At 52.0% G+C, this 27,080-nt stretch overlaps 9 protein-coding genes and 2 non-coding genes across 11 annotated transcripts; 6 read left to right on the top strand and 5 right to left on the bottom strand.

Annotated features, from left to right (window-relative positions):
- Nucleotides 1-736: 736 nt before the first annotated feature.
- On the top strand, nt 737-7,042 carry LDX57_001957 (uncharacterized protein; the record flags this gene model as incomplete). Its single annotated transcript, XM_046083601.1, has 3 exons — nt 737-1,547; nt 1,600-1,875; nt 1,941-7,042. 3 exons carry the CDS (start codon nt 737-739, stop codon nt 7,040-7,042), a joined length of 6,189 nt encoding a protein of 2,062 aa, XP_045939558.1.
- Nucleotides 7,043-8,458: 1,416 nt separating this feature from the next.
- LDX57_001956 (uncharacterized protein) lies at nt 8,459-9,064 on the top strand (the record flags this gene model as incomplete). The annotated part of the gene is made up of 1 exon (XM_046083600.1): nt 8,459-9,064. One exon carries the CDS (start codon nt 8,459-8,461, stop codon nt 9,062-9,064), a length of 606 nt encoding a protein of 201 aa, XP_045939557.1.
- Nucleotides 9,065-9,893: 829 nt separating this feature from the next.
- LDX57_001955 lies at nt 9,894-9,966 on the top strand. The gene has a single exon. It is a non-coding gene; the product is annotated as a tRNA-Lys (tRNA).
- Nucleotides 9,967-9,993: 27 nt separating this feature from the next.
- Nucleotides 9,994-12,488, bottom strand: yvc1 (putative potassium ion channel Yvc1; the record flags this gene model as incomplete). The annotated part of the gene is made up of 4 exons (XM_046083599.1): nt 9,994-10,858; nt 10,938-11,078; nt 11,140-12,074; nt 12,130-12,488. The coding sequence occupies 4 exons, from the start codon at nt 12,486-12,488 to the stop codon at nt 10,401-10,403; spliced, it is 1,893 nt and encodes a 630-aa protein (XP_045939556.1). The 3' UTR covers nt 9,994-10,400.
- Nucleotides 12,489-12,744: 256 nt separating this feature from the next.
- Nucleotides 12,745-14,634, bottom strand: LDX57_001953 (translation initiation factor eIF2 subunit alpha). Its single transcript, XM_046083598.1, has 4 exons — nt 14,358-14,634; nt 14,116-14,278; nt 13,840-14,047; nt 12,745-13,779 (listed from the first exon to the last, which is right to left on the bottom strand). The coding sequence occupies exons 1-4, from the start codon at nt 14,433-14,435 to the stop codon at nt 13,302-13,304; spliced, it is 927 nt and encodes a 308-aa protein (XP_045939555.1). The 5' UTR covers nt 14,436-14,634; the 3' UTR covers nt 12,745-13,301.
- A 506-nt stretch (nt 14,635-15,140) lies between these two features.
- Nucleotides 15,141-17,589, top strand: LDX57_001952 (SulP family inorganic anion transporter; the record flags this gene model as incomplete). Its single annotated transcript, XM_046083597.1, has 4 exons — nt 15,141-15,565; nt 15,634-16,263; nt 16,319-16,838; nt 16,891-17,589. 4 exons carry the CDS (start codon nt 15,141-15,143, stop codon nt 17,587-17,589), a joined length of 2,274 nt encoding a protein of 757 aa, XP_045939554.1.
- A 422-nt stretch (nt 17,590-18,011) lies between these two features.
- On the bottom strand, nt 18,012-19,142 carry LDX57_001951 (uncharacterized protein; the record flags this gene model as incomplete). Its single annotated transcript, XM_046083596.1, has 1 exon — nt 18,012-19,142. One exon carries the CDS (start codon nt 19,140-19,142, stop codon nt 18,012-18,014), a length of 1,131 nt encoding a protein of 376 aa, XP_045939553.1.
- Nucleotides 19,143-19,623: 481 nt separating this feature from the next.
- Nucleotides 19,624-21,053, bottom strand: LDX57_001950 (F-box protein; the record flags this gene model as incomplete). The annotated part of the gene is made up of 3 exons (XM_046083595.1): nt 19,624-20,248; nt 20,320-20,832; nt 20,914-21,053. 3 exons carry the CDS (start codon nt 21,051-21,053, stop codon nt 19,624-19,626), a joined length of 1,278 nt encoding a protein of 425 aa, XP_045939552.1.
- Nucleotides 21,054-23,649: 2,596 nt separating this feature from the next.
- Nucleotides 23,650-24,545, top strand: LDX57_001949 (oxidoreductase, short chain dehydrogenase/reductase family superfamily; the record flags this gene model as incomplete). The annotated part of the gene is made up of 3 exons (XM_046083594.1): nt 23,650-24,259; nt 24,332-24,428; nt 24,479-24,545. The coding sequence occupies 3 exons, from the start codon at nt 23,650-23,652 to the stop codon at nt 24,543-24,545; spliced, it is 774 nt and encodes a 257-aa protein (XP_045939551.1).
- A 1,136-nt stretch (nt 24,546-25,681) lies between these two features.
- Nucleotides 25,682-26,612, top strand: LDX57_001948 (putative acetyl xylan esterase (Axe1); the record flags this gene model as incomplete). Its single annotated transcript, XM_046083593.1, has 3 exons — nt 25,682-26,014; nt 26,137-26,316; nt 26,439-26,612. The coding sequence occupies 3 exons, from the start codon at nt 25,682-25,684 to the stop codon at nt 26,610-26,612; spliced, it is 687 nt and encodes a 228-aa protein (XP_045939550.1).
- Nucleotides 26,613-26,903: 291 nt separating this feature from the next.
- Nucleotides 26,904-26,974, bottom strand: LDX57_001947. Its single transcript has one exon. It is a non-coding gene; the product is annotated as a tRNA-Gly (tRNA).
- Nucleotides 26,975-27,080: the final 106 nt, after the last annotated feature.

Genomic DNA, 27,080 nt, shown 5'->3' with positions numbered 1-27,080 from the left:
AAACTTTTTGGATCTGCAGGAGGGGTTGGATGCGAGGATGGATGGGGTATCCGGTTTAGTACCTATCTTCCCAGTAAGCCGGCACCGTTTTCCTCCCTACTGGGTTTTGGATTTGGAATTTTCAGCCGATCTGGGCGCTGCTGAGAGGTCAGATACTCGTCGGCCGGGTGGTCCTTCGCAAATCCTACTCCAGCTCCATCGGTAATGCGACTCGCCGGAAAATGGTCTCGGTATCGACGCCATTGATACCGTCTGTATTCTTTTTTCTTTTTTTTCTTTTTTTCTTCTTCCTCTCTCATTTCTTTTTTTGTCCGTTTGAATTCTGTGCCGTGCAGCTGCTGGACTGGAGCCATGGCGTCAGTTCCTTCTCCGCCGTGTGGTATATAGAGAGCTGCATGCCCCGGTAGCATGGGTTCTTTCGTTCGACTATCCTACAAGAATCTCTCTCAATTGTCCTATCTGACAAACTCTCTCCTTTTATCTCTGGACTTTTCTTTTATGTATTAATTCCGTTGCCGGTTTGCGTCGTTTTCTTCGTTGCATTGTGAGTTGTTGCCACTGCTCTTCAGGAGAAACCAAAGCTGAGCCTGACCTCCCGCCGCGGCCAACAGTTTCCCCCGTCAGATATCCCCAGCAGTCGCTTCAACTCACGAGCGCCCCTCCGTCTATACCCAAGACTACTTCCAAGAAACCTCCAAGAATTCCCTCTGAATCTTCCGAGTCTCTCAAATCCACAATGGCTCCGTCTCTCATGTCTCCCATCACGGCCCACGCGCCCACTCCCCTTTCTCCGACTATACTCTCCCCCTCCCGTCGAGTCTCGGGCTTCCTGGACAGCGACAGCATCTCGAACAATGGATTGTCTCGCTCGTTCACTTCCCGGAGGGTCTCCTCCCGGAAGTTCAACAACGAGACTTCCAACATCTCCAACGTGGTCTACTCTCTCAAGCGTCGTAGTGGTGATGAACTCGGCACGTCTGCTTCGTCCAAGCTTCTCAACGCTACGCATGCCTCTCTGCTAGATTGGATCCGTGCTCAGCGCATGAGCAACCTGCCCCCTGAGGGAAGCAGCTATGACAAGGTGCTTGCCTGGGCTCAGCTTTTCGTCGAAAGACTGCATTCCTTTGACCTCGCGATTGAAGAATTCGCTGGTGACAGCTACCTTGCTGCTCAGTTGGCCTATGGCTACTGTGCCATCCTACTGGAGCTGGGCAAGGAGAATGCCCCCGCGCTGACCACCTCCTTTGGCTTCTTTTACAGCACCTCCATGTCGCTGGTGAACCTGCTGGAGCGCACTGAGCTCTTCAGTGTCTCCCAGGAGATCCGCGAGCAGCTGGTTCTGGCTCTGGCTGACCTGGTGACCCTGGTTGCCAGCGTGTCGACGCACTTCCACCGGGCCATCCGGGGAATGACTGCCTCTTCCGTCTCCATTGACATTCACAACACCTTCCCTGGTCAGATCCAGACCTTCCGTGAGCGGTGTGTCAAGATCGCCGAGTCGATGTGGCGACACAAGCTTATGAAAGAGAACCTTGATGGCGACCGAGGTAGGTAGTCTATCCCCATTCTTGTGCATTGGGAATTGCTAATAATTTGCAGTGTTCGAGGTCAAGGCGATCAAATCGTGGCTTGCTCCCGAGGATCCCGTGCTCACTAACGTCGCCGAGACGACCTCCCACCTCGCCCACGAGCGGGCTGAACTGACGTGTCTCTGGATGGCGCCCTACCTGACTCGTTTCCTGAAGAGTCAGAACCGGACTCTGACCATTGGTGGCAAGCCGGGCTCTGGAAAGACCGTCTTGGCCTCGGTCATCGTGGACCACTTGCAGCACCCCATAGGCGGTGTCACTTACAAGACACTGTTTATCCCCGTCAGTAAGTAACACTATCAGAACACTGTCGAGCACTGTTCGAGCGTTTGCTGACCCGTAATGAAATAGATGGCAGAATCCCTGCGGAGACCACCCCTCGGGCCATTGCCAAGGCCATCCTGTACCAGCTCTTTGAGAAGCGCATTGGCAACATCGGTCTGCTCCAGATCCTGACCGATGCCTTTGAGCGCAGCAAGAAGGCCACCAACGACAACGACTACGACAACATTCTTTGGAATGCCCTCGAGCGTGCGCTGGCCGCCGCTCTCAAGGGCGCCAAGGAGTTGGTCATCGTCGTTGATGGCGTCGATGAGTCCACTTGCGGCGAATCGGTGCTCCTCCAGAGACTCACTGGAGCGACTACCAAGGGTACCAACGTGAAGCTGATTGCCCTCGGCGGATCGAAGCCCCCGAGTGCAGAGGGCCAGGTCCACGTCCAGATTACCAATGATTTGATCTTCGATGACATTGCTTCGGTGGTGCGAGGCAACTTGGAGAAAACCTCCGTGTTCCCGAAGATGGACGAGCTGGACCGTGAGACTGTCGTCGACCGTATTACTTCGGCATCCAACGGCTCGTTCCTCTGGGCCAAGCTCGCATCCAAGCGTGTTCGCCACGAAGACAGTGTTGACAACCTCAACAAGGCCGTTGACGCCGTGGTGAGCCAGAAACTGACCATCACGGACTTTGCTCTCCATGTTCTCCAGAATCCCGAGGTCAAAGAAGAGGCTAAGTTTATGCTCCTTTGGCTCGCAACGGCAGACCGCCCTCTTGGTCTGAGGGAGCTTGCCATCTTGGCTTCGGTCCAAAATGACAAGAACGCCGTCGTTGACCGTCATATCGACACGCTGCAATTCCTGAAGCCGTTGACATCTCTCGTCTTCCTGCAGGAGAGTCAGGTGTATCTCCGCCATGCTCTCGTTCGGACTGCGGTCTTGGATGTGTTCTCCCAGGGTAAACTGATTCCAAACCTCAAAGACCGCCACGCCGATCTTGCTACTAGACTGTTAGTCTATATCAAGAGCACTGTGATCCAGCCTAGCGAGCCTTCCCTGACTCCTCTCGACTGGCACGACACCAACATTCTCGTGAACAAGCACCCTCTGCTGGACTTTGCCATTCGCTACTGGCCCGTGCACTTCAAGCAGACCTCTGTGTATGCCAGCGAGGGCGAGGTCCCTGCGGCGAAGTCGTTCTCGAAGGTGTTCCCAACCTTGACCACGGTTTACCTTCTTTCAAGCACCCTGTGGGAGAATCAGCCAACTCCCCAGCTGCTATCGTACCAGACTACTATTACCAATGTCTATCGCCAGGTCCTGACAACGAACCATGTGGTCACCCTCCAGTCCATCATATCTCTGGCTCAGCTGTACCGTCGTCTTGAGTACTATCCTGAGGCCATCCCCTTGTTCCACGAGGCTACCACGCTCAGTCGCGCTTTGCTCACCACTCGTCACATTGTGACGGTGCAAATGGCCACTACTTTCATTGAGTTGACCACGGAGAAGGTTACCAACACCAAGACCGATATCATGACCAAGCGCGAGGAGATCCTGACTCTGCTGATTGAATGCTACAAGGTTCAATATGGAAGCACTAGCGAGAATGTGGTGTCCACCTACAAGCAGCTGGTTGAGCACTACCGCCTGATCAAGGAAGAGACCAAGGCTCAGGAGATCATCAAGATTGTTCGCTCCATCACCACCTCCGAGTATGGTTCCGAGTCCCATGACAGCCGTGGAAACCTTCACGTGCATCTCCGAGGCCGTGGTCAGATCGAAACGGAAACCAACGTGGGCCTTGCTCTGGACGTTGAGGAACATGACGAGCTGATCGAACAGTCTGGCTCTTACGAGTTCGAGGGTTTGATCAAGCGCGCCGAGAAGTACGTTGCCGAGGGCAAGCATGAACTCGCCGAGCTCACCTACGTTGAGATCTGGCAGCATGTGAGCAAGGAGTACCGCGCCAACTACTCCTCCCTCTGGGAAGAGCGCAAGATGGAAGTCGCCCTTGCCTACACCAAGTTCCTGCACTCGCAGAAGCGGGAATTTGAGGCCTCTTCTGTCATCTCCAGCCTTTGGCAGGAGTATGAGCAGACCAGCATGGCCATTTCCGAAAGCTCGGTCTCGCACTTCCAGGAGGTCGCCAAGGTGATGAAGACCGTTGGCTTGTCTACTTTGGCCTTGACCGTGTTCAAGCACTGCTCGCACTTCTACCAGAGCACCAACCGCACCCAGTCCTCCAGCTACAAGGAGGTGCAGCAGAGCATCCAAAGCACCTCAAGGGAAGTGATGCAGTCGGTCAGCTCGTCCACCACCGTGACTTCGGAGACCACTCTGGAGGAGATGATCTTTGAGGCCACCACTTCAACCACCACCGTTGAACAAACTTCCTTCAGCGCGACCCACAGCCTGGTTGAACTCTATGTCTCGCAGCACCGCTGGCAGGACGCCACCCGTGTCATTAAGAAGGTCCTCCACGGTGTCTGGCCTTCGCTGTTTGCTCCCTCGCTCCAGGACGTCACCCTTCCTGCTCAGCACGTTGAACGATGTGTTGAGCTTGCCGAGCGTCTCAGCCGTTGCTACCACTCCCGCCGTCGCCTGACCAAGGAGGAAGACATCCGTGTCCGAATCTACCGTGCCGTCCGTTCTGGTCGGAAGGTCGAGGACAAGCTCAGGGAACGTGCCACCACGGAGCTTCTCCGCTTGTTCGAGCGTAACTCGCGTACGGACAACACTATCAACCTTCGCCAGGAGTTGTTGACCGACTACATCCAGCACTACGGTCCCGAGCACCCGATTGTCATTGATAACCTTTGGATTCTGGCCAAGCTTACTCGTCCTCGCCCCATCTTCATTGACTACTACCAGCAGATCATCCGCGCCTTGAACAAGGCCTCTCCGGTCTGCCACCCGGATGCCTTCGAGCCTCTCGTCATCGTCGCGGGTGAGCTCTGGAACCAAGGCCGCTACTCGGATGCTCTGCACTACTACAAGGTCATCTTCACGACCTTCCTGAACCAGCCCAAGCAGCTTCCCAAGTTGCAGGATCAGACCTTCGTGCAGGAATTCTTCACCCGGTACACTCATTGCCTGCGCAGTGTCCGTACTGAGTTCAGCGTCCTTCACAAGATCACCACTGAATACCAGACCAAGGTCAAGGCTGTCTTCACCGCAACTGCCACTATCTCTGTCCAAGCTACCTTGACCCTTGCGAAGCTTTGCCAGGAATCCAAGCGCTATGAGATCGAGGCAATCACTCTGTACGAGGAGTTGCTCAAGGTCAAGTCTGAGGAGCTCGACTACCAGGAGATCTCTGCCACCCTGGAAGCGATCTACGAGGAGCAGGCTGCTGTCGTGACATCGACCAGTTCCGAGTCCGTCTCTACCGCCCAGGTCGAGCGTGCCGTCAAGGTCTTGCGCAAGCGCATCACGACGGTCCGTGAGACTTACGGCTGGGCTCACGAAGAGTCTCTCTCCAAGATGAAGGAGATGGTCACCTTCCACTCTCGTCACAACGAGACCGAGACCGTGACTCAAGAGCTGAAGCAGGCCACCGTTCAGATTCTTTCGTCGGAGACTTCCTCCACCCGTCTGATCGCCGCTGCTAGCACCATTGCTTCCAGCTACATCGAGACAAACCAGATCCAGAAGGCCACCGAGTTGACCCAGGAGATCTACCGCCAGATTGTCATGAAGGACACTACCAACGCCAAGTCGGTGAAGTTCGATCTCTCCTCCAAGGAGCGCCAGAGCCTCGTCTTCCTGGCCCAGCTGGAGTACAGCCTTCGTCGCAACACCTCCGTCACGATCACTGAGATCCTCGCCGCTTTGACCACGGAGTACGTCTACTTTGAGGAGCTGCGAAGCCAGGTGACCGCGAAGAGCACCAGCATTCACTCCGTGTCGGTGTCCGCTGCCCGTCTCTACCGCTTCCTGGTCTCCCACGACCGCCACACCGCCGCCAGCCGCGTCTTCGACATCACTCTGGAATACTTCCAGAACACCGAAGCCAAGCGCGTCAAGCTGACCGAGACCTCACAGGTCCGGGTTCTGGTTCACACTATCCTGAGCTACTTCGGCATCCACCAGTCCCAGGACTTTGTCCGCTCCATCGGTATCGCCAGTAACAGCGGTGTCATTGAGCTGCTCAAGTCCCAGAAGTACACCGAGGCCAGCGACCTGGCCTTGGCCGCCTTCAAATACATCTCCGCTCACGAGGTTTACCAGTCTCCTGCCATCGTCAAGTTCATCTTCACCCTGGGTATGAACATCTCAGGCCGTGGCATCATCGCCCGACCCGACGATGCCAACCGCAAGAAGCTCCTGGGCGTGTCCGCCGTGATCGTCCAGGACTCCCTGCGGGTCATCAACGCCCTCAGAATTAACCTGGCCCAGGTCGACCTCGTGCACCTGAACAACCTGATCGGCCTGCTCGGCGATCAGCAAGACTACCAGACCCTTGCCTGGCTGCTCACCATCCTCTGGAACAGCCGTGAAGCCCAGCGCCACTGGCAGCCATCCGTCACTCTCGCCCTGGGCCGACGCTACATCATGGCTCGCTACCTCGTCGGCGACTCTCTTGCCGCGCTCCGTCTGGCCGAAGACATCGTCTACAACACGCGTCGCGTCCACGGCGCCCGCCACCCTAGCACGCTCGAGATGTCCACTTTGCTCTCCCAGCTGTACACCGGTATCGCACAGCGCTACCAGTCCCTCAAGAATGGCCAAGAGATGGCCAACCGGTACTACAAGAAGTCCGCGGCGGTGCACGAGAACATCCTCCGCGCCTTCAGCGACCCCGCCTACGCCGAGTTGGAAGGTCTAGACGGCAGCATGAGCCTCGACGGCTCCGCCTACGAGCTAGACATTCACGACGCGGCTACCAGCACCATCCCCGAGGGCGAACACGTCCGTCAGCACCTGCACCTGCTCAAGCTCTCTCTCGAGCGTCTGGGTGACTGGCCCAAGGACTACAGCGAGTACGAGCGTCTGAACGCGGACGTGTACCGTGAGTTCCCCGAGGAGATGAAGGGCATCGAGGGCGTTGAGAAGTGGAACCTGAAGAACTTTGGTTCCGGTAAGGCCGAGGCCAAGGATGATCTGTTAGATCTGGATTTCAAGACTTGGGAGCTGGTGGATACTACTCAGGAGGTTGAGGAGGAGCTGTAGATCTTTGCCTCGTCACCCCTTCTTTCTTCCTTCTTTTGATATAACTCATTTTCACTTTCATTTACTTTGGGGCCTATATGGCGACTTTCCTTGATTTGATTTTGCCTTCTTAAACTTTCGTGATACTCCCTCTTCCGTGACTTTTGGGTTTTCTTTCTGTTTGTTTGGCTATTGTTTATTTATCTTGCATAGTTGATATCCTTATTTCTTAATGCAAACCGGCTTACTTCAATAATCCTCTGATTCAAGTGATATCTCATGGATGATAACCTAAAGAAAGTAAGCAAATGTGCTGTCGCTTGATCATGGCAAAAGAGTTCTCCGTCAAAACTCTTTATACATCGATTTAGATTTTAGATTGTGTTGGCGTTCGGATGCCTGAAGCAACATGATGTGCGAGCATGAAATTACCACGCGCATGTTCTATTTTCTCCTAGTGGTCAATTCCTTGCTTCGGTGTCTTCGTGGGGCTCTGTCTATATATGGAATACGTCGACATGGGAACTCGCCCACGAATTAGAAGCTCACGACTGGCAAGATAAGAAGGAGGATGAGTGTATCGATGTGATTGTATTTTCCCGGAATAGCCAAATGCTCGCCTGCGGCTCGAGATATGGTATAATTAAAGTTTGGCAACAAGTTTCGACAGAATGGAAACTTCAATGGAGCTTTAAATGCGAAGTGCCCGATTTTACTCGTGACATGCATGACCGTCCTGGAATATTGAGCCTCTCGTTCTCGCGCGATAACTTGCTTCTCGCATCGGCATGCTATTCATCCCCAACAACACTGATTTGGGACATGAGAATTGGAGAAATATATCGCGAAATTTTTCATGCAAACAATGTTTCAAGTGTGGCATTCTCTGAAGACCTTCCGCTTCTGTTCACTTTTACTGGGGACAAAAAAAGCCATATCTGGGAAGTGGACAGCTGGACAGCAAAAGATATCATAGAGCTGTCTGACCTTCCAAGCGAATATTACCTGCGAACACCATCAGGCTCCGAATACCAGGGTGTGTCCTTTTCTCGAGACAATAAATTTATCGCAACAGGTCACGGGATGTCGCTCCTTGTCTTGGGGAAACATACAGGAAGAATCATTTTGGACGCTCCTTTCACACATTTACTAAATGGGGTGGCTTTCTCCTCAGATGGGCTGACCATAGCATCCTGCGATGGGCATATTATCAAGCTGTGGACTGTCATGCCTGACAAAGGGTTGTTCACTCCGCCACATCATACACCTCTAATATACAGCGTGAACTTTTCCTCAGATGGCTCTCTGGTAGTCACAGCCGGATGGAAGGAAATTAAAATTTAGAATGCAGCTACAGGCCGCCTGGTAAGAACCATTCCTGAAGAAATTAGACCTGCAGTGATAGCCAAATTTTCTCCAAACAACAAAATTTTGGTCATGGGTACCTGGAGGGGTACTATTATCGCGTGGAATGTGGAGACAGGGGAAAGAATGATCGACAGCGACAAAGGATACGACTACACCAAGATCCTTGAGATCGAGGATATTCAATTCTCTTCCTCCAGCCAGCTCATGGGCGCTGTGACAGTGAGCAAATCTGTCGATAAACGAACGGACATCGAGGTGTGGAATATGCAAACAGGGCACCTTGTGAAGATGCCACATAGTGTCGTGTTTCAAGACACACGTCTCCAAGACAATCTCAACTTACTTGAAAGAGAACTGTGTCACAGCAGGAGGGAAGAGCGTCTTGAGAATAAGACTTCTACAAAACATGCCCGGCCTTCGCAGAAACACTGTATTCAACTCGATGAAGACTGGATCATCCTTGGGGAACAGAAGAGCATATGGCTACCACTAGAATATCGACCTGCTCAAGGTGTTTACAAACCTCACAAGAACTCAACCCGTGGCATTTTCGGCGATACACTTGCAATTGGATCTGCTAGCGGGCAGGTACTGTTTTCCGGGTTCAGTCCTGATGGCTTGTCAGCTGAACAGTTGGCCGAACCGCTGGAAGAATCTGATGATGATGAATTCTGAACGACTTCGTCGATTTCTTTACCATTGATAATCATGAGCTTTTCGCTTTCCAAGACTAGACCAAAAGACCCAGCGGGCGGTGGCTAGTCTTTGCAGCATGATATGTCCACAGTAACTAATCCTTCTACTTTTACGTTTTTGCATTTAGTTGTACGTAGGTTTTCTATCTAGGGTACTAATCTCCATAGTACGTGGTAGCCAAAAGTAGTCAAGGGTTTATAAAGTTAGATCTAAAGACTAGTAAACACACTTCGTTCGTAGGGGAAACCGCACCAAACTTGAATTATAGTCCTTCTATCTCTGCATGTATTCTTTTACCCTACCTTTGCCTTTTCCCATTTCCCTCGGTGCTTTCCTACATCAGACTAACTGTTATCAGTGTAACAGACCTCGGACCAGGGAGCTGATATAAAAGGGAATATCTTTTTTTGTTAACTAGATAAAAATTGAATAAGGTATTTCACATTAATTCAATTTTACGTATATATCGCGAGTAGATGGATCAATCATTGGCTATATAAAGCCATGTACCGCTGACATCTGTACTATATGAACTAAGGCAAACAGATATATATCTGGAAAGAACCGTTCGATTAGTCTCATAAGCGATAGCGATTAGGTAGCCATGAGTAATCAACCTAAATTACAGAAGGAAGTGGTGTACTGCACCTATGCGGAGATATTCTTCAAAAGAGAAATAAAACTCTCGCTAGTACTCAACTTTCTTAAAGATCATTACCTTTAACCATCTCTATTTATCGCATCGGAGATTCCCAGGAAATTGCCTAGGAATATGGTGCCAATATTTGCAGCGCCTTTCAATAACAGCGCCTGGCTAGCTCAATCGGTAGAGCGTGTGACTCTTAATCACAAGGCTGCGGGTTCGAGCCCCGCGTTGGGCTGTTACTTTTTTGTTTTCTTTTGTCCCTTCTTTCCGTCTGTGTGGGTAGTCTAGTCTAGTCTGCGTTGCCTTTGCGCCGTTGCGGACAAAAAGGAGCAGCTCATTTCCTTTTGCCCTTTTGCATTGCTTTCTTGGTTAAATGGGCTGTTGGCATTTATACCTAGAAACAAACACAGCAACAACAGAAGATGATCCTTCGCTCCCAACTGGATCAAGTGATTGTGCAACAGATATACAAGACAGGACAAGAGAAGATAAGACAAAATGCAAGCGAATATGCACAAAATTAAATGAGACACAGACAGGACAGACAACAGCCAAGTACATATCCGCGGGTAATAGGAATCACATATCGAGATAGCCGCACCAACGGAGAGAGGAACATGATCAGCGCAGAGCAGAGCCAAACAAAGCAAAAGCTTGCTTCCTTCCTTCCTATCTACCTCCTCCCTCCTCCCTCTCCGCAATCGTCGAACAAGATTCCCCATTCAACATCCCCAATCCTCCCCTCCCCTGTTTCTCCTCCGTCAACCCCCTCACCAACTCTGCCAATTCCCTAACCTGCTCCCTCAAATGCACGATCTCCAAACTACACGGATCCATATGCACCACCGGCGCTGTATCCTGCACGACCTGCCGCCAGTCCTCGTCGAGTTCGAAATCCACCTGTTCAGCTGCATGTTCCCACTCCTGGACATCGTCGTCGTCGTCTTCCCCGCGTCGTCGATTCCAGCGGATGCGGCGCGCCTCGCGGACTTCCAGGAAGGCAGTTACCACGAGCAGAGGCGAGTAGAGAACCCCCATGACGATGTCGTTGAGTTTGGCGTAGCGGTGGCGCGGAAGCCACCATTCGAAGGGGAGGACGAGGAAGATGATTTCGAGGAGGTTAAAGGCTAGATAAAACGTATAATTAGCATGGTTTGTTTAGGAAGTTGGGTGAGTATAGGAGCCAGAGGAGGGGGGGTTATGTACGCGGTATGAAGACATTCTCGTCTGGGGCGCGGACGTATTGCATTGTCTTCTGTGCAAAGATGGCCATGTATTCGTCGATTGCGTTCCCGGAAATATCTTCGTATGCGCTGTTGTATAGGGCGATCAGGATGTTCAGCAGAACTGGGCGGCGTTAATAATGCGTTTCAGTCAAACAACAAGACGATAGAAGATGGATCAGTACCAGTCATAACGATGAAGTTGAACAGATAGTAAAGGATGATACCAAACGGGAAAGCAAAGTCTTCGAAGATGCCAAATTCCGGGCTCTGCATTACGCTATTCGCCATGCCCTGGATAATGGCTCTAGTGACCGGTAGGTCGTTGTCGACCTGGGCCATCCCCATGAAGGCCTGAAAGAATCCCACCAGAACAACAAACAGAAGAGCGAAGAAGATCAGACTCTCCTTCATCATGACTCTGAGCACCACGAACATGGCGCCGAAGAATTTGAAGGAGTCCAGGTAAAGGATCATGCGCATCCAGAACATCGGCCCCGCGAGAGCTAGGAAATTATAGCTCAGCTCGTTGAGCTGTTGTCGCTGTTCGTCATCGGCCGAGGACGAGTGTGAAAAGGCTGCGACACGCAGGAAGAACGAGACTGCGAGAATGCTGTATAGGGTCGAATTGAACGCGTTCCAAAAATCAAAGTAGAGCCAGCCAATCTTGTATAGTTTGGTCAGCTCGTCACAGATAAAAGCAAGACTCATGACATAGAGAATGCCCTCGACAACATCGAGATCCCCACTGGGATTGACCGTGTTGATCACCTGGGTATACAGAATGAGGTATACTGCGGAGAAGAGGATCTGGCAGACATTCTGGTACTGCGGAGTCCGCATCCGGTCGGGATGGAAGTGGACCGAGAAATTGATATTATCTCGCTCATGATAAGGCACAAAGTTGGTCGGATTTCCCTCCTGTTGACAGAACCAACCATTCCACAGATACCGAATGCATTTCTGGTACCCGGAGGAGCCGATGACTCGTAGTGCATGAAGGTCGACCGCGCGCTCAATAACATTAGCCGGCATGGTCTCCTCGCCATCGATAAAGATAGAGTATCGCTTCAGCAAGGTATCCATGAGTTGTATATCCTGGTTAGCTTCGGTTTCAATGCTAGAATCCCCGATTAGTTGACTGCAGGAACGCCGAGGAGAATCAACAACATTACATGCGCTTCGCGATGACCTCACACGCCAGAGCCCGCCGTTCATGGAGATCCGAGTCCCAGAGTTCCTTGGTAGCTTCGATCTTGAACCACCGTAAACATACAAGCAAACAGAACAGAACGCAAGCCTGAAGCTCCTCGCCTCCTGCCTGTCTTGCGGTTTGGACTACATCGGCGGTGATGATGCGACTGTTGGGGTCGATGATGACACTCTCTTCCAGTTCACAGGGGATGACCTGTTCGATTTGATATTTTAGTCGCAGGGCAACCTTGGTCACTTCTTTGGCATGATGGGTAGACGGAAGCTGGTCCGGAGCATATGCAGACAGCACTGTAGCCGGGGTCAGCTTGCATGGTCGCATCCATTGAAAATGACTTACGTCGGCGTCGCTCCGTAGGGAGACGATTATGGGTGTGGCCCCCTTCTGACTGGAAAAGGCCCCTCCAATGACCCATCTTGAAGGCTTTCCTGATTACCAGAAAAGCGAAGAGGGTTTAAGGGCGAATTAATCGGCGACACGGAGTAGAGAGAAAGAGACTGGCAGATGGGAACATGCATGTACGAGGAATAAGGACGAGTCAGCCAAGAAGTACCCCGGCCTTGCCCCACTTCCGTTCCAGTCGACAAAGAAACGGCGATCTCCTGCCAAATATCTAGATAACGGAGACACAAATTGAAAGAGAAAAAAAGAAAGAAAAAAAAAAAAAAAGAAGATATGTGGATAGTAGTAGTCTAAACAGGAACCACAGGCATCGACCCGTAGATCAGTGAAGCTTATGTACATGAGAAGGTGGATAGAACGAACATCTTCATCCAGACGCTCATGAACAGAGATCCAAACACGAGGCCAAACCGCCAGACTGTGATGCATTGTGGCACTGTAATCTGGGTTACACCATTCCCATCGAACAGAGGACTTGCCTCCATGTCGTCGACATTGCTGTTTGATCACGACGTCGGCCGTGTGCACATTAAACCGTTCTCCCGACTCATAAATCATGTCACATTCGAAACTCTTCTATGCAACTTTTTTTTAACCGCATCTGCTCAAGCTCCGCCAAGTCTCCTCAAAGCCCGGTATCTCCTTTTTTCAACCGCAGTCTTGCTCAAAACCAGCCGACATGGTCTGACTGGTTCATCCCATTACATCGCCAGAGGTATCATCCAGGCAAGTTTACTCAGGAACACCGTCGTCGCTCTCGGACATGCTCTCGTCACCGCTAACCTCCTGGTTCTCACGCTCACGCTTCTCCATGAGTTCCTGGAGAGCGGCGTCATCGTGCTCGGTAACGGCCTTAGGAGCCATCTTGATGATGCAGCCACCGCCGGCTTCCTTGATCTTGGCCTCGATCCGTTGGATGGCCTCCTCAAGCATCTGGATACCGATGGTCTTGTCCAGGCACTGGCTGGTCAGGACGTACAGCGGAGGAGCAACCAGCTTAACCTTGATCTGGGTCTCGGGGGTGTTGCTCTCCTCGGCGGTGCGCAGAGCGGTCTTGACGGCGTCGATTCCGTCGTAGCCGAAGCAGGTAACCTCGATATCGGCACGGACCTTGGTGGGGTGAGGAGTAAGTCGCTTGCTGATGTAGTGCGTCAATTCCTTCTTCACGTTCTCGTTGGGGAATTCGACCTCGTTCCACACGTCGGGGTTCCTAGAGAGCCGAGGATGTTAGCCGCATGTATTTCAAACCGGACTGCCGCATGCATCTTACGTGATGGAGATCTTGAAAGCGTCGTGCGAGTGGCCGTATTTGCGGTTCAAGGGCCATCCGATGGTCTGATATAGCGTCTCCAGGGGAGTCTGGGTAGCCTCGGCCACATGTCGCATGATGGAGTTGACCGCCTTGCTCTTGTTGTAGCGCTCTTCACACTTGATGACATCTTCGGGGGAGACCCGGCGCTTGGAAAGATCGATATAACCTGCATGTTGGAGACACAACCGGTCAGCACTCTTGACGTCGTCATCCTCTGTGTTATGATGTCCTTACCCTTCTCCTTGTCGACACGGAGAACGATGACCACCTCATTACGTCCAATGCGGATCAGCTTCTGGATACTACGAATACGTCTTCGCGACAATTCGGAGAGCAGAATCATGCCGTCGATGTTGTCGTATTCGAGAAGCTTCACGTACGCGCCCATCTCGGCGATCTGCATGAGAGAAAGATGCGGCGATTAGAAAAGGTTCGCGACAACAAAGAAGGAAAGAACCAATACGGGATACACCCACCTGCTTGACATTGACCATGACATAGCTGTCGACCTCCGGGTACTTCTCCTCGTAGAAACGGCAGTTTGTTAACGACATTTTCGGCGGGGTTGCGGCGTGTGCCAGGCAGAGTTTCGAATCGGCGAAAAGAGTTTTTCAAGGGCAGACAGAATCCGAGACAGAACTATCTCGAATAGCGAACCTCCGGGAAAGAAACCGAGAGGAGCAGAGAAGGTCGAGGGGCAAGCGAAACGGGGTCGGCGGAGATGAGATCGAAGCACAATTCAAATCGCTTTGTGGCGGCTCAAAACCCACTTTGGGCTTTGCAGCGTGACTCATCACGTGCACTGTCCACACCGCCCGGCAGAACCCGATAAAGGCGGCGGGCGTTATCGCTGGCCCCAAGCCGGCTTTTCCCTCTCGACCTCACCTTGGATCCCCCGGAATTTCACAGGCGGAGGCTGGTCGGGTGTCTTTTGCGTCCTCATCAGCTTCCTCTCTGGGTTTTGGGCCTGGCACTGTCAGGGATGAGGTGGCACTGATCGTCCATGTGGCCATGATATATTCGTTGCTCCCTGCGCTATCTCCATCATATTAGCGCTAATTAGCAAATAGTTACTAGCCATACCGCCTGTTGCGCGACCTTGACTCGCCTATCTTTTTAGTCAGAGAATCCCTCTGTTTTATTTATTTAATTTCAACTCGGCGATTTCTCTTCTGGCTTTTAAAGCTGCATTTATGGCGCGTGTTGCACCGTGCCTCGAATTGATATTTACTTGATTAGACTTGGATCTGTGAATCAACATGTCGGAGCCCGACTTATCTCAAGAGCAGAGCCGCTCATTGCACGAGCGGATCTTCAACATCTTTCGTACCACTTCCGCGACCAGCGTTCCCGGTCAAACCTCAGGACCCGACAAAACTGACGGAGATTCTGCATCGCCCTACGCACCGGGAGAGACGTCACGCCTATTGGCGTCATATGACCACCATGAACCCGCTTGCGGGCTGAGAGGCTCTTGCGATCACGGTACTTTCTCCCCCAGGCTGGAACGCGAGGAAAATCAAACCTGGGGTGCAGCATCCTTGAACGATGTCGGTAATGGTATCACGGCTGGGGGGGCCCCTGGTCGGGATTCTGGCGACAGCGATTCCCTTCAAGGGCCGGAGAACATACCGTCAATGGACTCCTCTGTTTCGGCATTTACCATGAAGAATCGCAAAACTTTGTATGTTCAATGTCCCCGGGTGTTCTTGCGACCCTCTTCGCGAGATCCATCGCTAATCGCCAATTCAGGTATATATCATACTACATTCCGTTTTTTAACTGGATCTCTCAATATCGTCTGTCCTTCCTTCGAGGGGACTTGATTTCGGCAATGACCATCGCATCGATTTACATCCCAATGGCGCTCTCCTTGTCATCCAACCTAGCGCATGCTCCTCCCATAAATGGCCTCTACTCTTTCGTGTTCAACCCATTTATTTACGCGATTCTGGGAAGCAGCCCTCTGCTCGTCGTTGGCCCCGAGGCGGCCGGCTCTCTTTTAACCGGCACGATTGTCAAAGCAAGCGTGAGCCAGGGCCTCTCGAAAGAAGAAGACGAAGCCGCAAGTGCCTTGATCGTCGGAATAGCCACGGCCATGGCAGGCGCCATGATCTTGATTGCCGGTCTTACTCGGCTAGGATTTCTGGACAATGTGCTGAGTCGGCCTTTCTTGAGAGGGTTCATTACTGCCATTGGCTTTGTTATCTTCGTGGACCAGCTCATCCCCGAGGTTGGACTCACCGAGCTGGCGAAAGATGCTACCGTGAGCCATGGGACCACGGTTGAGAAGCTGGTCTTCTTTGTCAGGAATATAAGCAAATGCCATGGCCTTACGGCCGCAGTGTCTTTCGGCAGCTTCAGCATCATTATGGTGTTCCGGTATGTTCCCGCACCGCGTTCCACCTACAACTTTCCAGCTAATTTCATTTCCTAGAACCCTCAAGAAGCTGCTCCAGCCACGATACCCGCTCGTTGTCTACTTCCCGGACCGTATCCTGGTGGTCATCATTTCAGCCATCCTAACATGGCACCTTGGCTGGGATAAGCAGGGTCTGGAGATCCTCGGCCCGACCAAGAACAACGCTAACGGCGTCTTCGCCTTCAAATGGCCGTTTCAATTCAGTCACATGAAACACGTCCGGACCGCACTGAGCACGTCGTTCATCATTGCGCTACTCGGCTTCTTCGAGTCCTCCGTGGCCGCCAAGGGACTCGGCAATGCTCGACAGGCCGGTGTCAAGGGCATGGCCGTCAGCGCGAACCGAGAGATGGTGGCCCTGGGCGTCGCGAACGTCGTCGGCGGGTGCTTCATGGCGCTGCCGGCTTTTGGAGGCTACGGCCGAAGCAAGGTCAATGCGTCTACTGGGGCCCGGTCGCCCATGAGCAGTATCCTGCTGAGCATCATCACGTTCATCTCGATCATGGTGCTTCTGCCTTATTTATATTATCTCCCGGTATGAACCACCTCTCTCGTGTGGGCACGGTGATTTGCTAATATCGTCCTAGAAAGCTGTTCTGTCCGCTATGATCTCCGTTGTCGCCTTCAGTCTTATCGAAGAGTGTCCGCATGACCTCGCCTTCTTCATACGTCTGCGTGGATGGACAGAATTAACACTGATGATCCTCATTTTCGTCTCTACTATTTTCTATTCTCTGGAATTGGGAATCGCCCTCGGAATCGGTCTCTCCATCCTCATCCTCATCCGACACTCCACACAACCTCGAATCCAAATTCTCGGAAAGGTAGCCGGCACGTCCGACAGGTTCGAGAACGCCGAACTGCACCCAGAGAAAGTGGAACTGGTCGAGAGCGCCCTGATCGTCAAGATCCCCGAACCGCTCACCTTCGCCAACACGGGAGATCTCAAGAACCGTCTGCGTCGGCTGGAGCTGTACGGTACGAACCGCGCGCATCCCTCCCTGCCCCGGATGCGACCCGCGGAGCACAACAAGAATTTCATTTTCGACGTGCACGGCGTCACGAGTATCGACGGCTCCGGGACGCAGGTCCTGTTCGAAATCGTCGATGGGTATGCCGAGCAGGGCGCGAGGGTCTTCTTTTGCCGACTGCCCAACCGCGACGTCTTCCGCATGTTCGAGAGAAGCGGGATCGTGGACCGATGCGGCGGAATGACTCATTTCGTTTCGCGGGTGGACGAAGCGCTCAGACTTGCGGAGTCAGAGGATGGGATATTGGATGCCTAGGCTGAGCACACTGGCCCTGCCACTGCCAACCGTTTTGGTTCCTTTTCAAGAGCCGTATGAAAGAAAAGAAGGCGACCCGACTATATGCGAGAAATCTCGATAAACGTAGATTATGACTGACGACCCTTGCGTTAATATGCACACGACATGGCTGATTCTTTGGGATTTTGCTCTCGAAGGATGAACAGCAAATATAATGCTTGTTGCGGGGACTGGTGGATTTATCGAAGGAGAGGGGGAATCTGTTGATAGCTGGACTGTTGATAGCTGTAATAACATGAGGAATAAATATGGTATGGTGTCATCTCTCCAGTCAAGGACGTCGTAGAGTTTCGTTCGTTAGCACAAGAGGGAGCAAATCCTCTAAAATTTCGAGATCATTCGGATTGGGGGGGGGGGGGGGGGGGGGGGGGAAGCAAGCATCACGATGCCTGGCCCTCCCCACTCGCAGTAGCCCTGCGAATAACAGCACGAAGCAAAGCCTCATTGGCTTGTAATCCGAGCCTCCTCTTCTCGCTCAAACCACCCCCTTCTCCATCATCATCTCCTCCTTCCTCCCCATCTCGCGATCTCCCCGTCGACGGCAGTCCAACCAACTTCAACCTCCCCTCACCCGCAATATTGAACCCCGCACACGCGATCTTCGAAACGCGCACATGCTGCTTCACAAGCGCCGAATTCTCCGAATCCCCCGCAAGATCCAAATCCATCGCCAACTGCTCGCGAATATAATCCGACAGACCCTTCAGGACAGACGACTCGGACCCGGCCCCTGGACGCGCTGGCAACAGAATCCGTCCCAGCGACGCCCGCGGCACATTCACGTTCAGCGAGCGTAGCGCGGGCGCGACGGCTGGCGAAAACGCGATGGTAAGCTGTAGCTCTTTGACGAGGTCTTCGAGGATCTGGCGTTGGACGCGACGATCAGGCGCCGGTTCGGATTCGGGGTCATGATACGCGAGGTTCAAAACACGGAGGTATGTTTCTAGCGCCGAGCACATGAAATTCGACGAGAGGCGGAGGTTCGAAACGTAGGTGTCGAAGTTGGCAGAGAGGAAGGATAAGAAGGTTTGGCGGAGGGGGTTCGGGAAGCGCGTCATGAGGAGGGGGAGGTCCGTCGACGTAGATGTGGTCTCCGTTGCCTTCCCCTTGCCTTTGGCCTTGCGCCGATCATCGTCCCCCGGGAGGGGCGCAAGGAGGGCCGCTTTGTATGTGATATTCTCGTATTCCAGGGTCACGGAAATGCCCGCCGCAATGGGGTGATCAAGAGCAGTTGAAGCGGTTGTCGAGGTATCAAGGAGCGAAAGGCTAGGTAGGATCTCCCAGACGCAGGATTTCAGCGCGCCGGTTCGAGACAGGGACTCGTCGTCTGCGGCGGTGGTTGAGATACTCGAGACGGCGTTTCCGGTCAGTTGGTCGCGGAGTCGCGTCGCGTAGGTATTCAATGCGACAGGGTTGTCGAGTAGGGATTGATATTCTTTGCCATGGTGGAGGGGCGAGAGACGATGAAGGGTCCACGAGGTGTTGAGTAAGTGTTGGTTTGATGAGGGCATCTTTGGTCGGTCTGGATGGATTCGAGGAGGGATATTGAGACAGCTATGGGTGGTGACAAGGTCGCATAGCGGGATCGAATAGAGGGAGGCTCTAGGGAAATTGACAGCGTTGCAGGTAGTGTAAGTCGTAGACTTACTTCGATGCGAGGGTTGAGTCTCGATCCTCGAAGATAAGGCGCGACGGCGCAAACAGAGCAAACAAGGTTCCGAAAACAGTATAGCGTATACAGTAGGGCATAGGGCTCCGCGATGTGATCATAGTTTGTCTACTGCTTTTTCTTGATCAGAGGTTTCGAAGTTGTATATACTATTCCTCCGTAGAATCGGTCGGTATTCATACCATGCTAATATAGACAGAAAATATGCGCTCGGCTAAAGTAATGCATGAGCCATAAGTCCCAACGAAAACGCCGTATATCCAATAAGCAACGAAACAACGCATGCTAAATATACTGATCAAAACCAAGCAAAATCGAACAAATTATGCGCGCCATCCTGCTGAGTCCCGACAATAATGACAGCCGAATACAATAGGTAGCCCATCCCACACCAGGACAAGCTCCGGCTTATGCTCCACGGTCCGTCTTGACGCTAATTCCTGAGTAACCACGTCAAACCAGACATCCTGCGTGGAACCATGCACGTGAATGTGCGGGGCACACTCGAACACCGAGGAGTTCATGTCGTCCTTTTCATTGGAAGTGATGTCGTTGTGGAAGTTGTGCATGAACTCTTTTCGCTGCATTCGCTGACTGCCACCGTCGCCGATTTCTGCCGAGAAATATTCCAGCACGCGCGTGAACGGCGACACGGTGAGCAACGAGCCTATCCAACTATCGTCCGATGGCCCGGGCTCATCGGGGGGCACGGTGTATTGCAAGTATGACACCAGGAGTTGCATGCAGTGATGTGTGGAGACGAGGGTGGCGGTGTCTGTAAAGGGTGGGGACTGAATGATTTGAACCTGCAAGTCCCGGTATAGAGTCTTGCGAACATCGGGGGGGATCTTAACCGGCAGGCGTCCGGCTTCGAAATCGCGCAAAAGGGCATTGGTCTGCTCTCTTCTGGCTAGGGCATAGGTCTCAAGGAAGTACAGTGTATAGTACCTATCACAAGGGAAGAAGCTATCAGCGAAGTCGCCAAAGGAAGTCGGCAAGTGGTTGATGGAAGCACCTACATAAGCGGCGTAAGGTAGAACCAGATAGTCCCGACGGCCCGTTTCATGAAGTCGTTGCGCTCGGTCCTCGACGGGAACCTCGATTTCACAAAGCCCGGCTCGCTCCGCATGAAGCGATCCACCACTCGATCGGCAAGGAAATAGCATAGCTTCGAGCATAGTTTCTGGCGGCGCCGGAGACTATGGATGTATCGGAAAGTGTAAAGATGACCTCCTTTTGCGCTGGTTGTAGGTGGAAACAAATCCGACAGCAGCACCACATCGTCTTCTGGGTGTCGAGAATATGTTCGTTCGCTATCTATCGGAGACGGGAGGGTTCCATGACGGCGTTGACGGAGGTACTGTCGAGTGATCCAGTGCTCCTGAGAGTTCAGGAGTTGAAAGAAGGCTCGGCAGACAAGTTTCAAGGGCAAGAAATCGGCGACGCCGCAATAGGCGAAGATCTTGATCTGGAGCTCGACGGGGAGGAGGTCCCAGGGTGAGGACGTGGGTATTAGGTTGACTTGTTCGACACTGGTTGTCACGTTAGCGACAGAGTACGGCAGGGGCGCGCACCTTCGCCACCGAGCCTCGAGGCAAAGAAGGAAGGCATACACAGACGTTGACGAGAGTGACGACGGAAATACACTGTATCTGGAGTGATTGTTCCGCTTGGCGTCCGATTTGCTTCTCCCTCTATTGAAGGCAGCGCGGGCTTTTTTCACATTGGTGATCAGCTGGGAGAAGGAACTCATTATCAGATTTCGAGAGGCATAGAGAGACCAGCTCCAGCATCGGGGCCAGCTAAGCAAGAGAAGATATAAGACAATTCTGTGCGCATGAGCCTTTGGAGATCGATTGACTCTGGGATATCCTGCGTTGCTTTTGGTTTCTCCGCCTTCCGGCATACGAAGAGGGGCCTGACTAAGCAGCAACCGCTTTCTTTTAGTGCCGGCAAGAGTGGCTGGGGTTCTATTAATGGCAGCAGGGCAGTGCCATCTCAACGGATTCATTAATCATTAGTTCATTACATGGGTGACGGAGGATGAGGGCTCTCTCTGTGGTAATCCAGTGGAGTTCGGCTGTTGACTCGACGCGTATCAGGCTATCAGTCGGCGGCTAAACATATCCACATGTCTCCCGGCTGACAGTCTTCTACTTTCTATTTGCGAGTTGATGCCTGTGCCAAAAGCTAGATCATTTGGTTTTCCTGCAGATTACGAATGGGAAATGCAACCGGCTTATCCTTTGCAACGGAACCTGTCCTTGTCCCACGGTCCCTTGGACCCACAGCAGCACCTGATATCTTCGCTGACATGAAGAGGAATGGTGGATTGTGGGACTTTCCCATGAGCAAGTAGCCTTTAAGGTACGAGTTCTTCAATTCTACAATGGAATTCAGGAGTATGGCGAGGAATTAATCTTATATTTTTGCCCAGAGAGGAAAATGCTGACCACCTAAGTAACTAACTGAAGAATCAACCATATCGCTTCCCAACTTTTCGAACAAGGTAATGTGTCTCGACAAAAGTGGACTCAGCATGCTTCACTGATAGCTATGATCGCTCCAAGGATTTTAACTTGACGATCAGTCACTATTGTTCACAGTGGCGAATTCATCATAGCCCGAACAAAGAATAACAGATACGCTTTCAGAGCACCGATGATCACCAAGAGTATTGAACGAGGGGCTCTCCCATAGTTAGGCCGTGGCCCGGGAATGCGCCGAGTTTCATGGTCCCGAGGGACGATCAGAGACACTAATGTTGTGTGCGAGGGATAAAAAAGGGAAAGGAAATAAAAAAAAGAAAAGAGCAAGAAAAGAGCAAGAACAAGAACGAGCGAAAGAAGCGGGAAAAGGATCAAATTAATGATCCCAACGGGAATAGGACTCAGAACTCTCCCACCAACCCACCTCCCAAGAGTCTTGGGAAGGCCCGGGGGTAATACTGCCAAACCACATGCGGGCCTCGCTTTTCATCATTGTCCAGGGGAAAGAAAAGAGCCGACGCTGCGTGGGATCAGCGAGCCAATAGACGGTCTCTGGGTGAAAGACAAGAACAGATTCTAAACAGATTCAGAGAGTCAAATGGACGATCCCATATGAGGACGGACTCATACCTTTCCCACCAACCATGTGTGCGTATATATAACCAACCCCCCGCCCCAATGTTTGGGAAGCCTTGTCGCAGTACTTCACTGCACACCCACTTCCATATTGGTCTTTGAGGGGGACCCTGGGATTACCCAGGCGACGCCGCCCCAAAGGCCCGCGGAACGAGTCCACAAAATCCAGCATATGTCGAAGGATGTCTTGATTGGGTATTGAAGCGTCACCGGGTGGTCTTTCCCTGCAATCAAGCAGAACAGCATATGCTGGAAGTCGCTGCTTGCCCGTGGAAGCAAGAGGCAGAGAAGACAGGAGAAGTGAGGGATGGTGATGAAGGAGAAAAGGAAGAGGAAGATATGAAGAGGAGAGAAAGAAGAAGAAGAGAAAAGGGGAAGATCGGAGGGTGGTGATGAAGAAGAAGAAGAGGAGGAGGAGGAGGAGGAGGAGAGAGAGGGAGGTCCCTCAAATAAGAAGGTCTACCTCACCTTTCATTCACTACCGGAGATCTCCCTACAGGATTTTCCTGGCAAGACCGGGACTTTCCACTACGCCAGCCTCCCACTTTCAATTCACTGCCAGGTGGCCTTACTATTCCTGGGTTGCTGCCTGGTCGTGGATTTTCCTGAGATATCCTCTTTTCTGCAGGACCTGTCTTTGAGAGGGAAAGCCATGGTGTAGCGGTTCTTCATTTGAGCAACAGATAATGAAGTAGTTGGTCTAATGTTCTGCGCTTCAATCTAAATATTAATGAACCGACATAGACAGCCTTAATTTATCTACCAGTAGATTTCATAGAAATAGAATATCTTGAAAATCCCCTGCCTTAGAGGATTAGACCCACACCAAATAGAGACGGAACTAGTGTAGATCATGACAGCATGGAGAGCCAGCGATCATTTCTCTACAGGCAGTAAGAGGCTGCATTGCTTGTTTACTATGCAATTTCGTCTCATATATCAAGCTACCTAGATGTGTCTATCTAGAGGGTAGAAGGCTTTCTTCGTAGAATAAAACAATAAAAGTTTGTATAGCTTCCCGATGTTGTCAACATTCCAGATGCGGGGGTTACGTCATTTGTTGACGGGGTTGCGTCAAGCCATAAATACATCATCGCACCGCATTTGTAGCTGCGTTTCAGTCTGCTTTCCCATAAATAGCTGAGCGATTCCTCCACTGGAAAGTTTTCCAATAATTTTGACCATATTTGCTGACCCCCAGAATCCATCCATATCGACTACAATATGAGCAACAATATCCTCATCGTCGGCGCAACCCGTGGCCTCGGCGCCTCGCTTCGATCCCTTTACGCCGCCAAAGAAACCACCAAGACCGTCTTCGCCACAGCTCGTTCCTCCTCGTCTGAATCCAGCACCGACGCCCGCACCACCTGGATCCCCAACATCGACATCGCCCAGCCCGATGCCGGTCAGAGACTCACCTCCCAGCTCCCCAAGTCCACCAAGATCCAAACGGCGATCATCACAGCCGGATACTTCGGCTTCGAAACATTCAACACACCGGACTGGGACAAGCAGGTGAAGATGTACACCACGTCAGCGATCGGCCCGGTCTTCGTCGTCCAGCAGCTCGTGAAGGCCGGGTTCCTGGACAAGGGCAGCAAGGTGATCCTGGTGAGCAGTGAGAGCGGAAGTATCACGCTGCGACATGAGTCCGAGGGGGGAGGAAACTACGGTCATCATGCCAGCAAGACGGCGCTGAATATGGTAGGGAAACTGCTGAGTCTGGATCTCAAGGATCAGGGCATTGCGGTGGGCTTGGTACATCCGGGTTTCATGCGCACTGAGATGACCAAGAGTGTGGGATTCGATAAGTATTGGGATGCGGGGGGTGGTGAGTTCAGTGTCTTTGTTATTCCGTGGTGTTTATGGAGTAGTGTGGACTGATTTGTTTGTCTGGCTATAGCTGTTACTCCCGATGAGGCGGCTCAGTCGTTGGCTTCTTTCGTGGAGGACTTTGATATCAGCAAGACGGGAGAATATTGGGCACCTAGGGGTCCGGGGTATGATCCATCTACTTTCCTGAATTAATCATGGGTCTGACAAGTTACAGGGACATTGGAACTGCCGAGCCAGTACTGGGGAAGAACTTGTCAACCCCGTTGCGTCTACCATGGTAAGAGGCTATTTGCAAACAGGATATATACAACGAATCTATGACTACGAACTGCATAAATGAAACATATCTCCATTCACTTGCTATTTGAAAGCTGCTTGATCCGTTAGCAGCCTCTGTCAGGTTGTAGGCTAGGCTACTTGACATCATCCGCAACCCGCACGGTGGATAAGCATCAATCTGTCTAGCTTACTTCACAATGTGACCCCGTTTTCTTTCCTGATAATTCTTATTTTGGCTATTTCCACAGCAAGCCACCTTGCTTTTGCAGATTACTCCCTCCACTTGCAGCACTAAGGTAGTCACCTCCTCCTTCCCCACACATGCAACGCGGGGAACTGAATTGGACTACGGAGAATATCCAGGTACCTTAGCATCTACTAGCAATTAACCCACCCAATTAAGTTCTGTCAAACATGACCCAATTCTAAATCCTGAACTGTTTAGCCGACATCTAAGCCCGTCGAACCAGACCAGCCCGTCATATGTGGAGAGCTGAAGAGTTAAGATCGGCAGTGTCTCACCTGAACCCTGACAGTCCGACCCACTCTTGTATAGCCTAAATTGATCCGAAGGTCTTGGAAGGGGCGTCTTGTTTCGGGTACGTTTGAAGCTTGAACAAGCTTGTCAATGTCAGTTGTCAGCTGTCTTTTTCCCCCCCCACTCAGGCTAAAGTGGATTCGGCAGCGGGTTGAAGTTACGATTTCGAGCTGTTCTGGACATATTTGTTGCCATTTAGGGACCCATCTTGCGTCGGACCAAGGGAAGTTGAAATGGCAGCTGGTTTCCGAGGGCAATGTGCTACGATCGAGAGCTGTGCGTTACATCCATGGTCTCATGTGAGCGCTCACAGCTGAGAATAATGAAGATTCTCGGCTCAATTAGGCGTGATCCTATCCTAGGAACGGACGAAGACCCGGGGATACAACTGCATGCGAAAAGGACCGCAGGCAAAGCCTTTGGGTCCAGACCAACGGATCAGCCGTCCCCATCACCCCAGACATGAAACACCCATTGTGCCGAGCTTCAATCCCAATCATATAAATTGGCGACAGAGTCTCCTCGATCCGTGATTTCCAACCCAGCGATCCCCATCTCATACCCACCACAAGTCCAACCCAAGACAGTCTTCCATTCATCATGCTCTCTAAGCTCTCCACAGCCTTGCTGGTTGGCGCCGCCCTCGCCGCCCCGGAGGACCTGCACACTCGCCAGAACAACTGCCCCAGTATCCACGTCTTCGGGGCGCGCGAGACCACAGCCTCTCCGGGCTTCGGCACGGCAGGGACAGTGGTCAACTTGATCCTGAACGCGCACTCGGGTGCTACCTCCGAGGCGATCAATTATCCGGCCATCGGGGATAGCCAGTACAGTTACTCCGTTCAGCAGGGCGTCAAGGCCGTCACCAACCAGGTGACTAGCTTTGTGAACCGGTGCCCGAATACCAAGGTTGTCTTGGTTGGGTATTCGCAGGTAGGCCGAGTTTCCTATGCGTTCGTCCGCAGTATCTGTCAGCGTCAGCTAGACGACACAGACAAAAGCACAAGAAGTATGAAATGATGAATACTAATTCAACCTTCTTCTTTCACAACCAGGGTGCCCAAATCATCGACGACGCCATGTGCGGCGGCGGCGACCCGAACATGGGTATTACCGACACCGCAGCACCCATCTCCAGCTCCGTTGGATCCCACGTCAAGGCTATGATCTGGATGGGCAATCCGCGCCACACCCCCGGGGCGTCCTACAACAAGGGAACCTCGAACTCACCAGGGGTAAGTTGAACCGAACCGTTTCCCGCGAGACGCGAGAGCACTTATCTCAGAGTGCTGTTGTCACTCGCCATTCTATTCTTATCGCACATTTAACTTGGGTATGAATGCTAACGCGCCGACAGTTCGATCCCCGCCCCAGTGGCCAGGTGTGCAGCCAATATGCGAGTCTGATCCAGTCGTACTGTGACCAGGCGGACCCGTACTGCTCGAATGGCAACGATGGAAACGTCCACCAGAGCTATGGCAATGTGTATGGCCAGGCTGCGTTGCAGTTTGTGAACAGCAAGTTGAACTAGGGGGAAGGGGATGCTGATTGATGGATGGATGAATGGACGGACGGATATATGCTGGCATATGGGATGTTCGGAGTGAGATAGCATCATTGACTGAACGAATGAATCTACGTACCTGGTTGCGTTGTCTTACTAGCAGGTGGTCGCTTGTTTAAGACGGCACGGCGGTCGTCACATCATCGAGGATTGGTGGCAGTGGATTGAGACAAAAACAGTAGAACTGAGTAGAGGAAAGGATACAATTCTCGATCAACCAAGTATGATAGAATATAAAAGATCTAAAGCAAAAAAGAATGCATCATCCGTGAATCGAACACGGGCCTCGTCGATGGCAACGACGAATTCTACCACTAGACCAATGATGCTAGTTGATATTATTGGCCTTCATTTAAGGCTAGATAGATCAATTCATTAAAAACAAAGTATCCCCGTCTGCCGAGGTCTAGGGACTTCTATCTCCCCCCTCATTTC

This window comes from Aspergillus melleus, assembly GCF_016097325.1.
Source record: "Aspergillus melleus strain CBS 546.65 chromosome Unknown contig1, whole genome shotgun sequence".
Taxonomy (NCBI): Eukaryota; Fungi; Ascomycota; class Eurotiomycetes; order Eurotiales; family Aspergillaceae; genus Aspergillus; species Aspergillus melleus.
The sequence above is the reverse complement of the archived record's forward strand: the minus strand, read 5'-3'. Positions and strand labels throughout refer to the sequence as shown.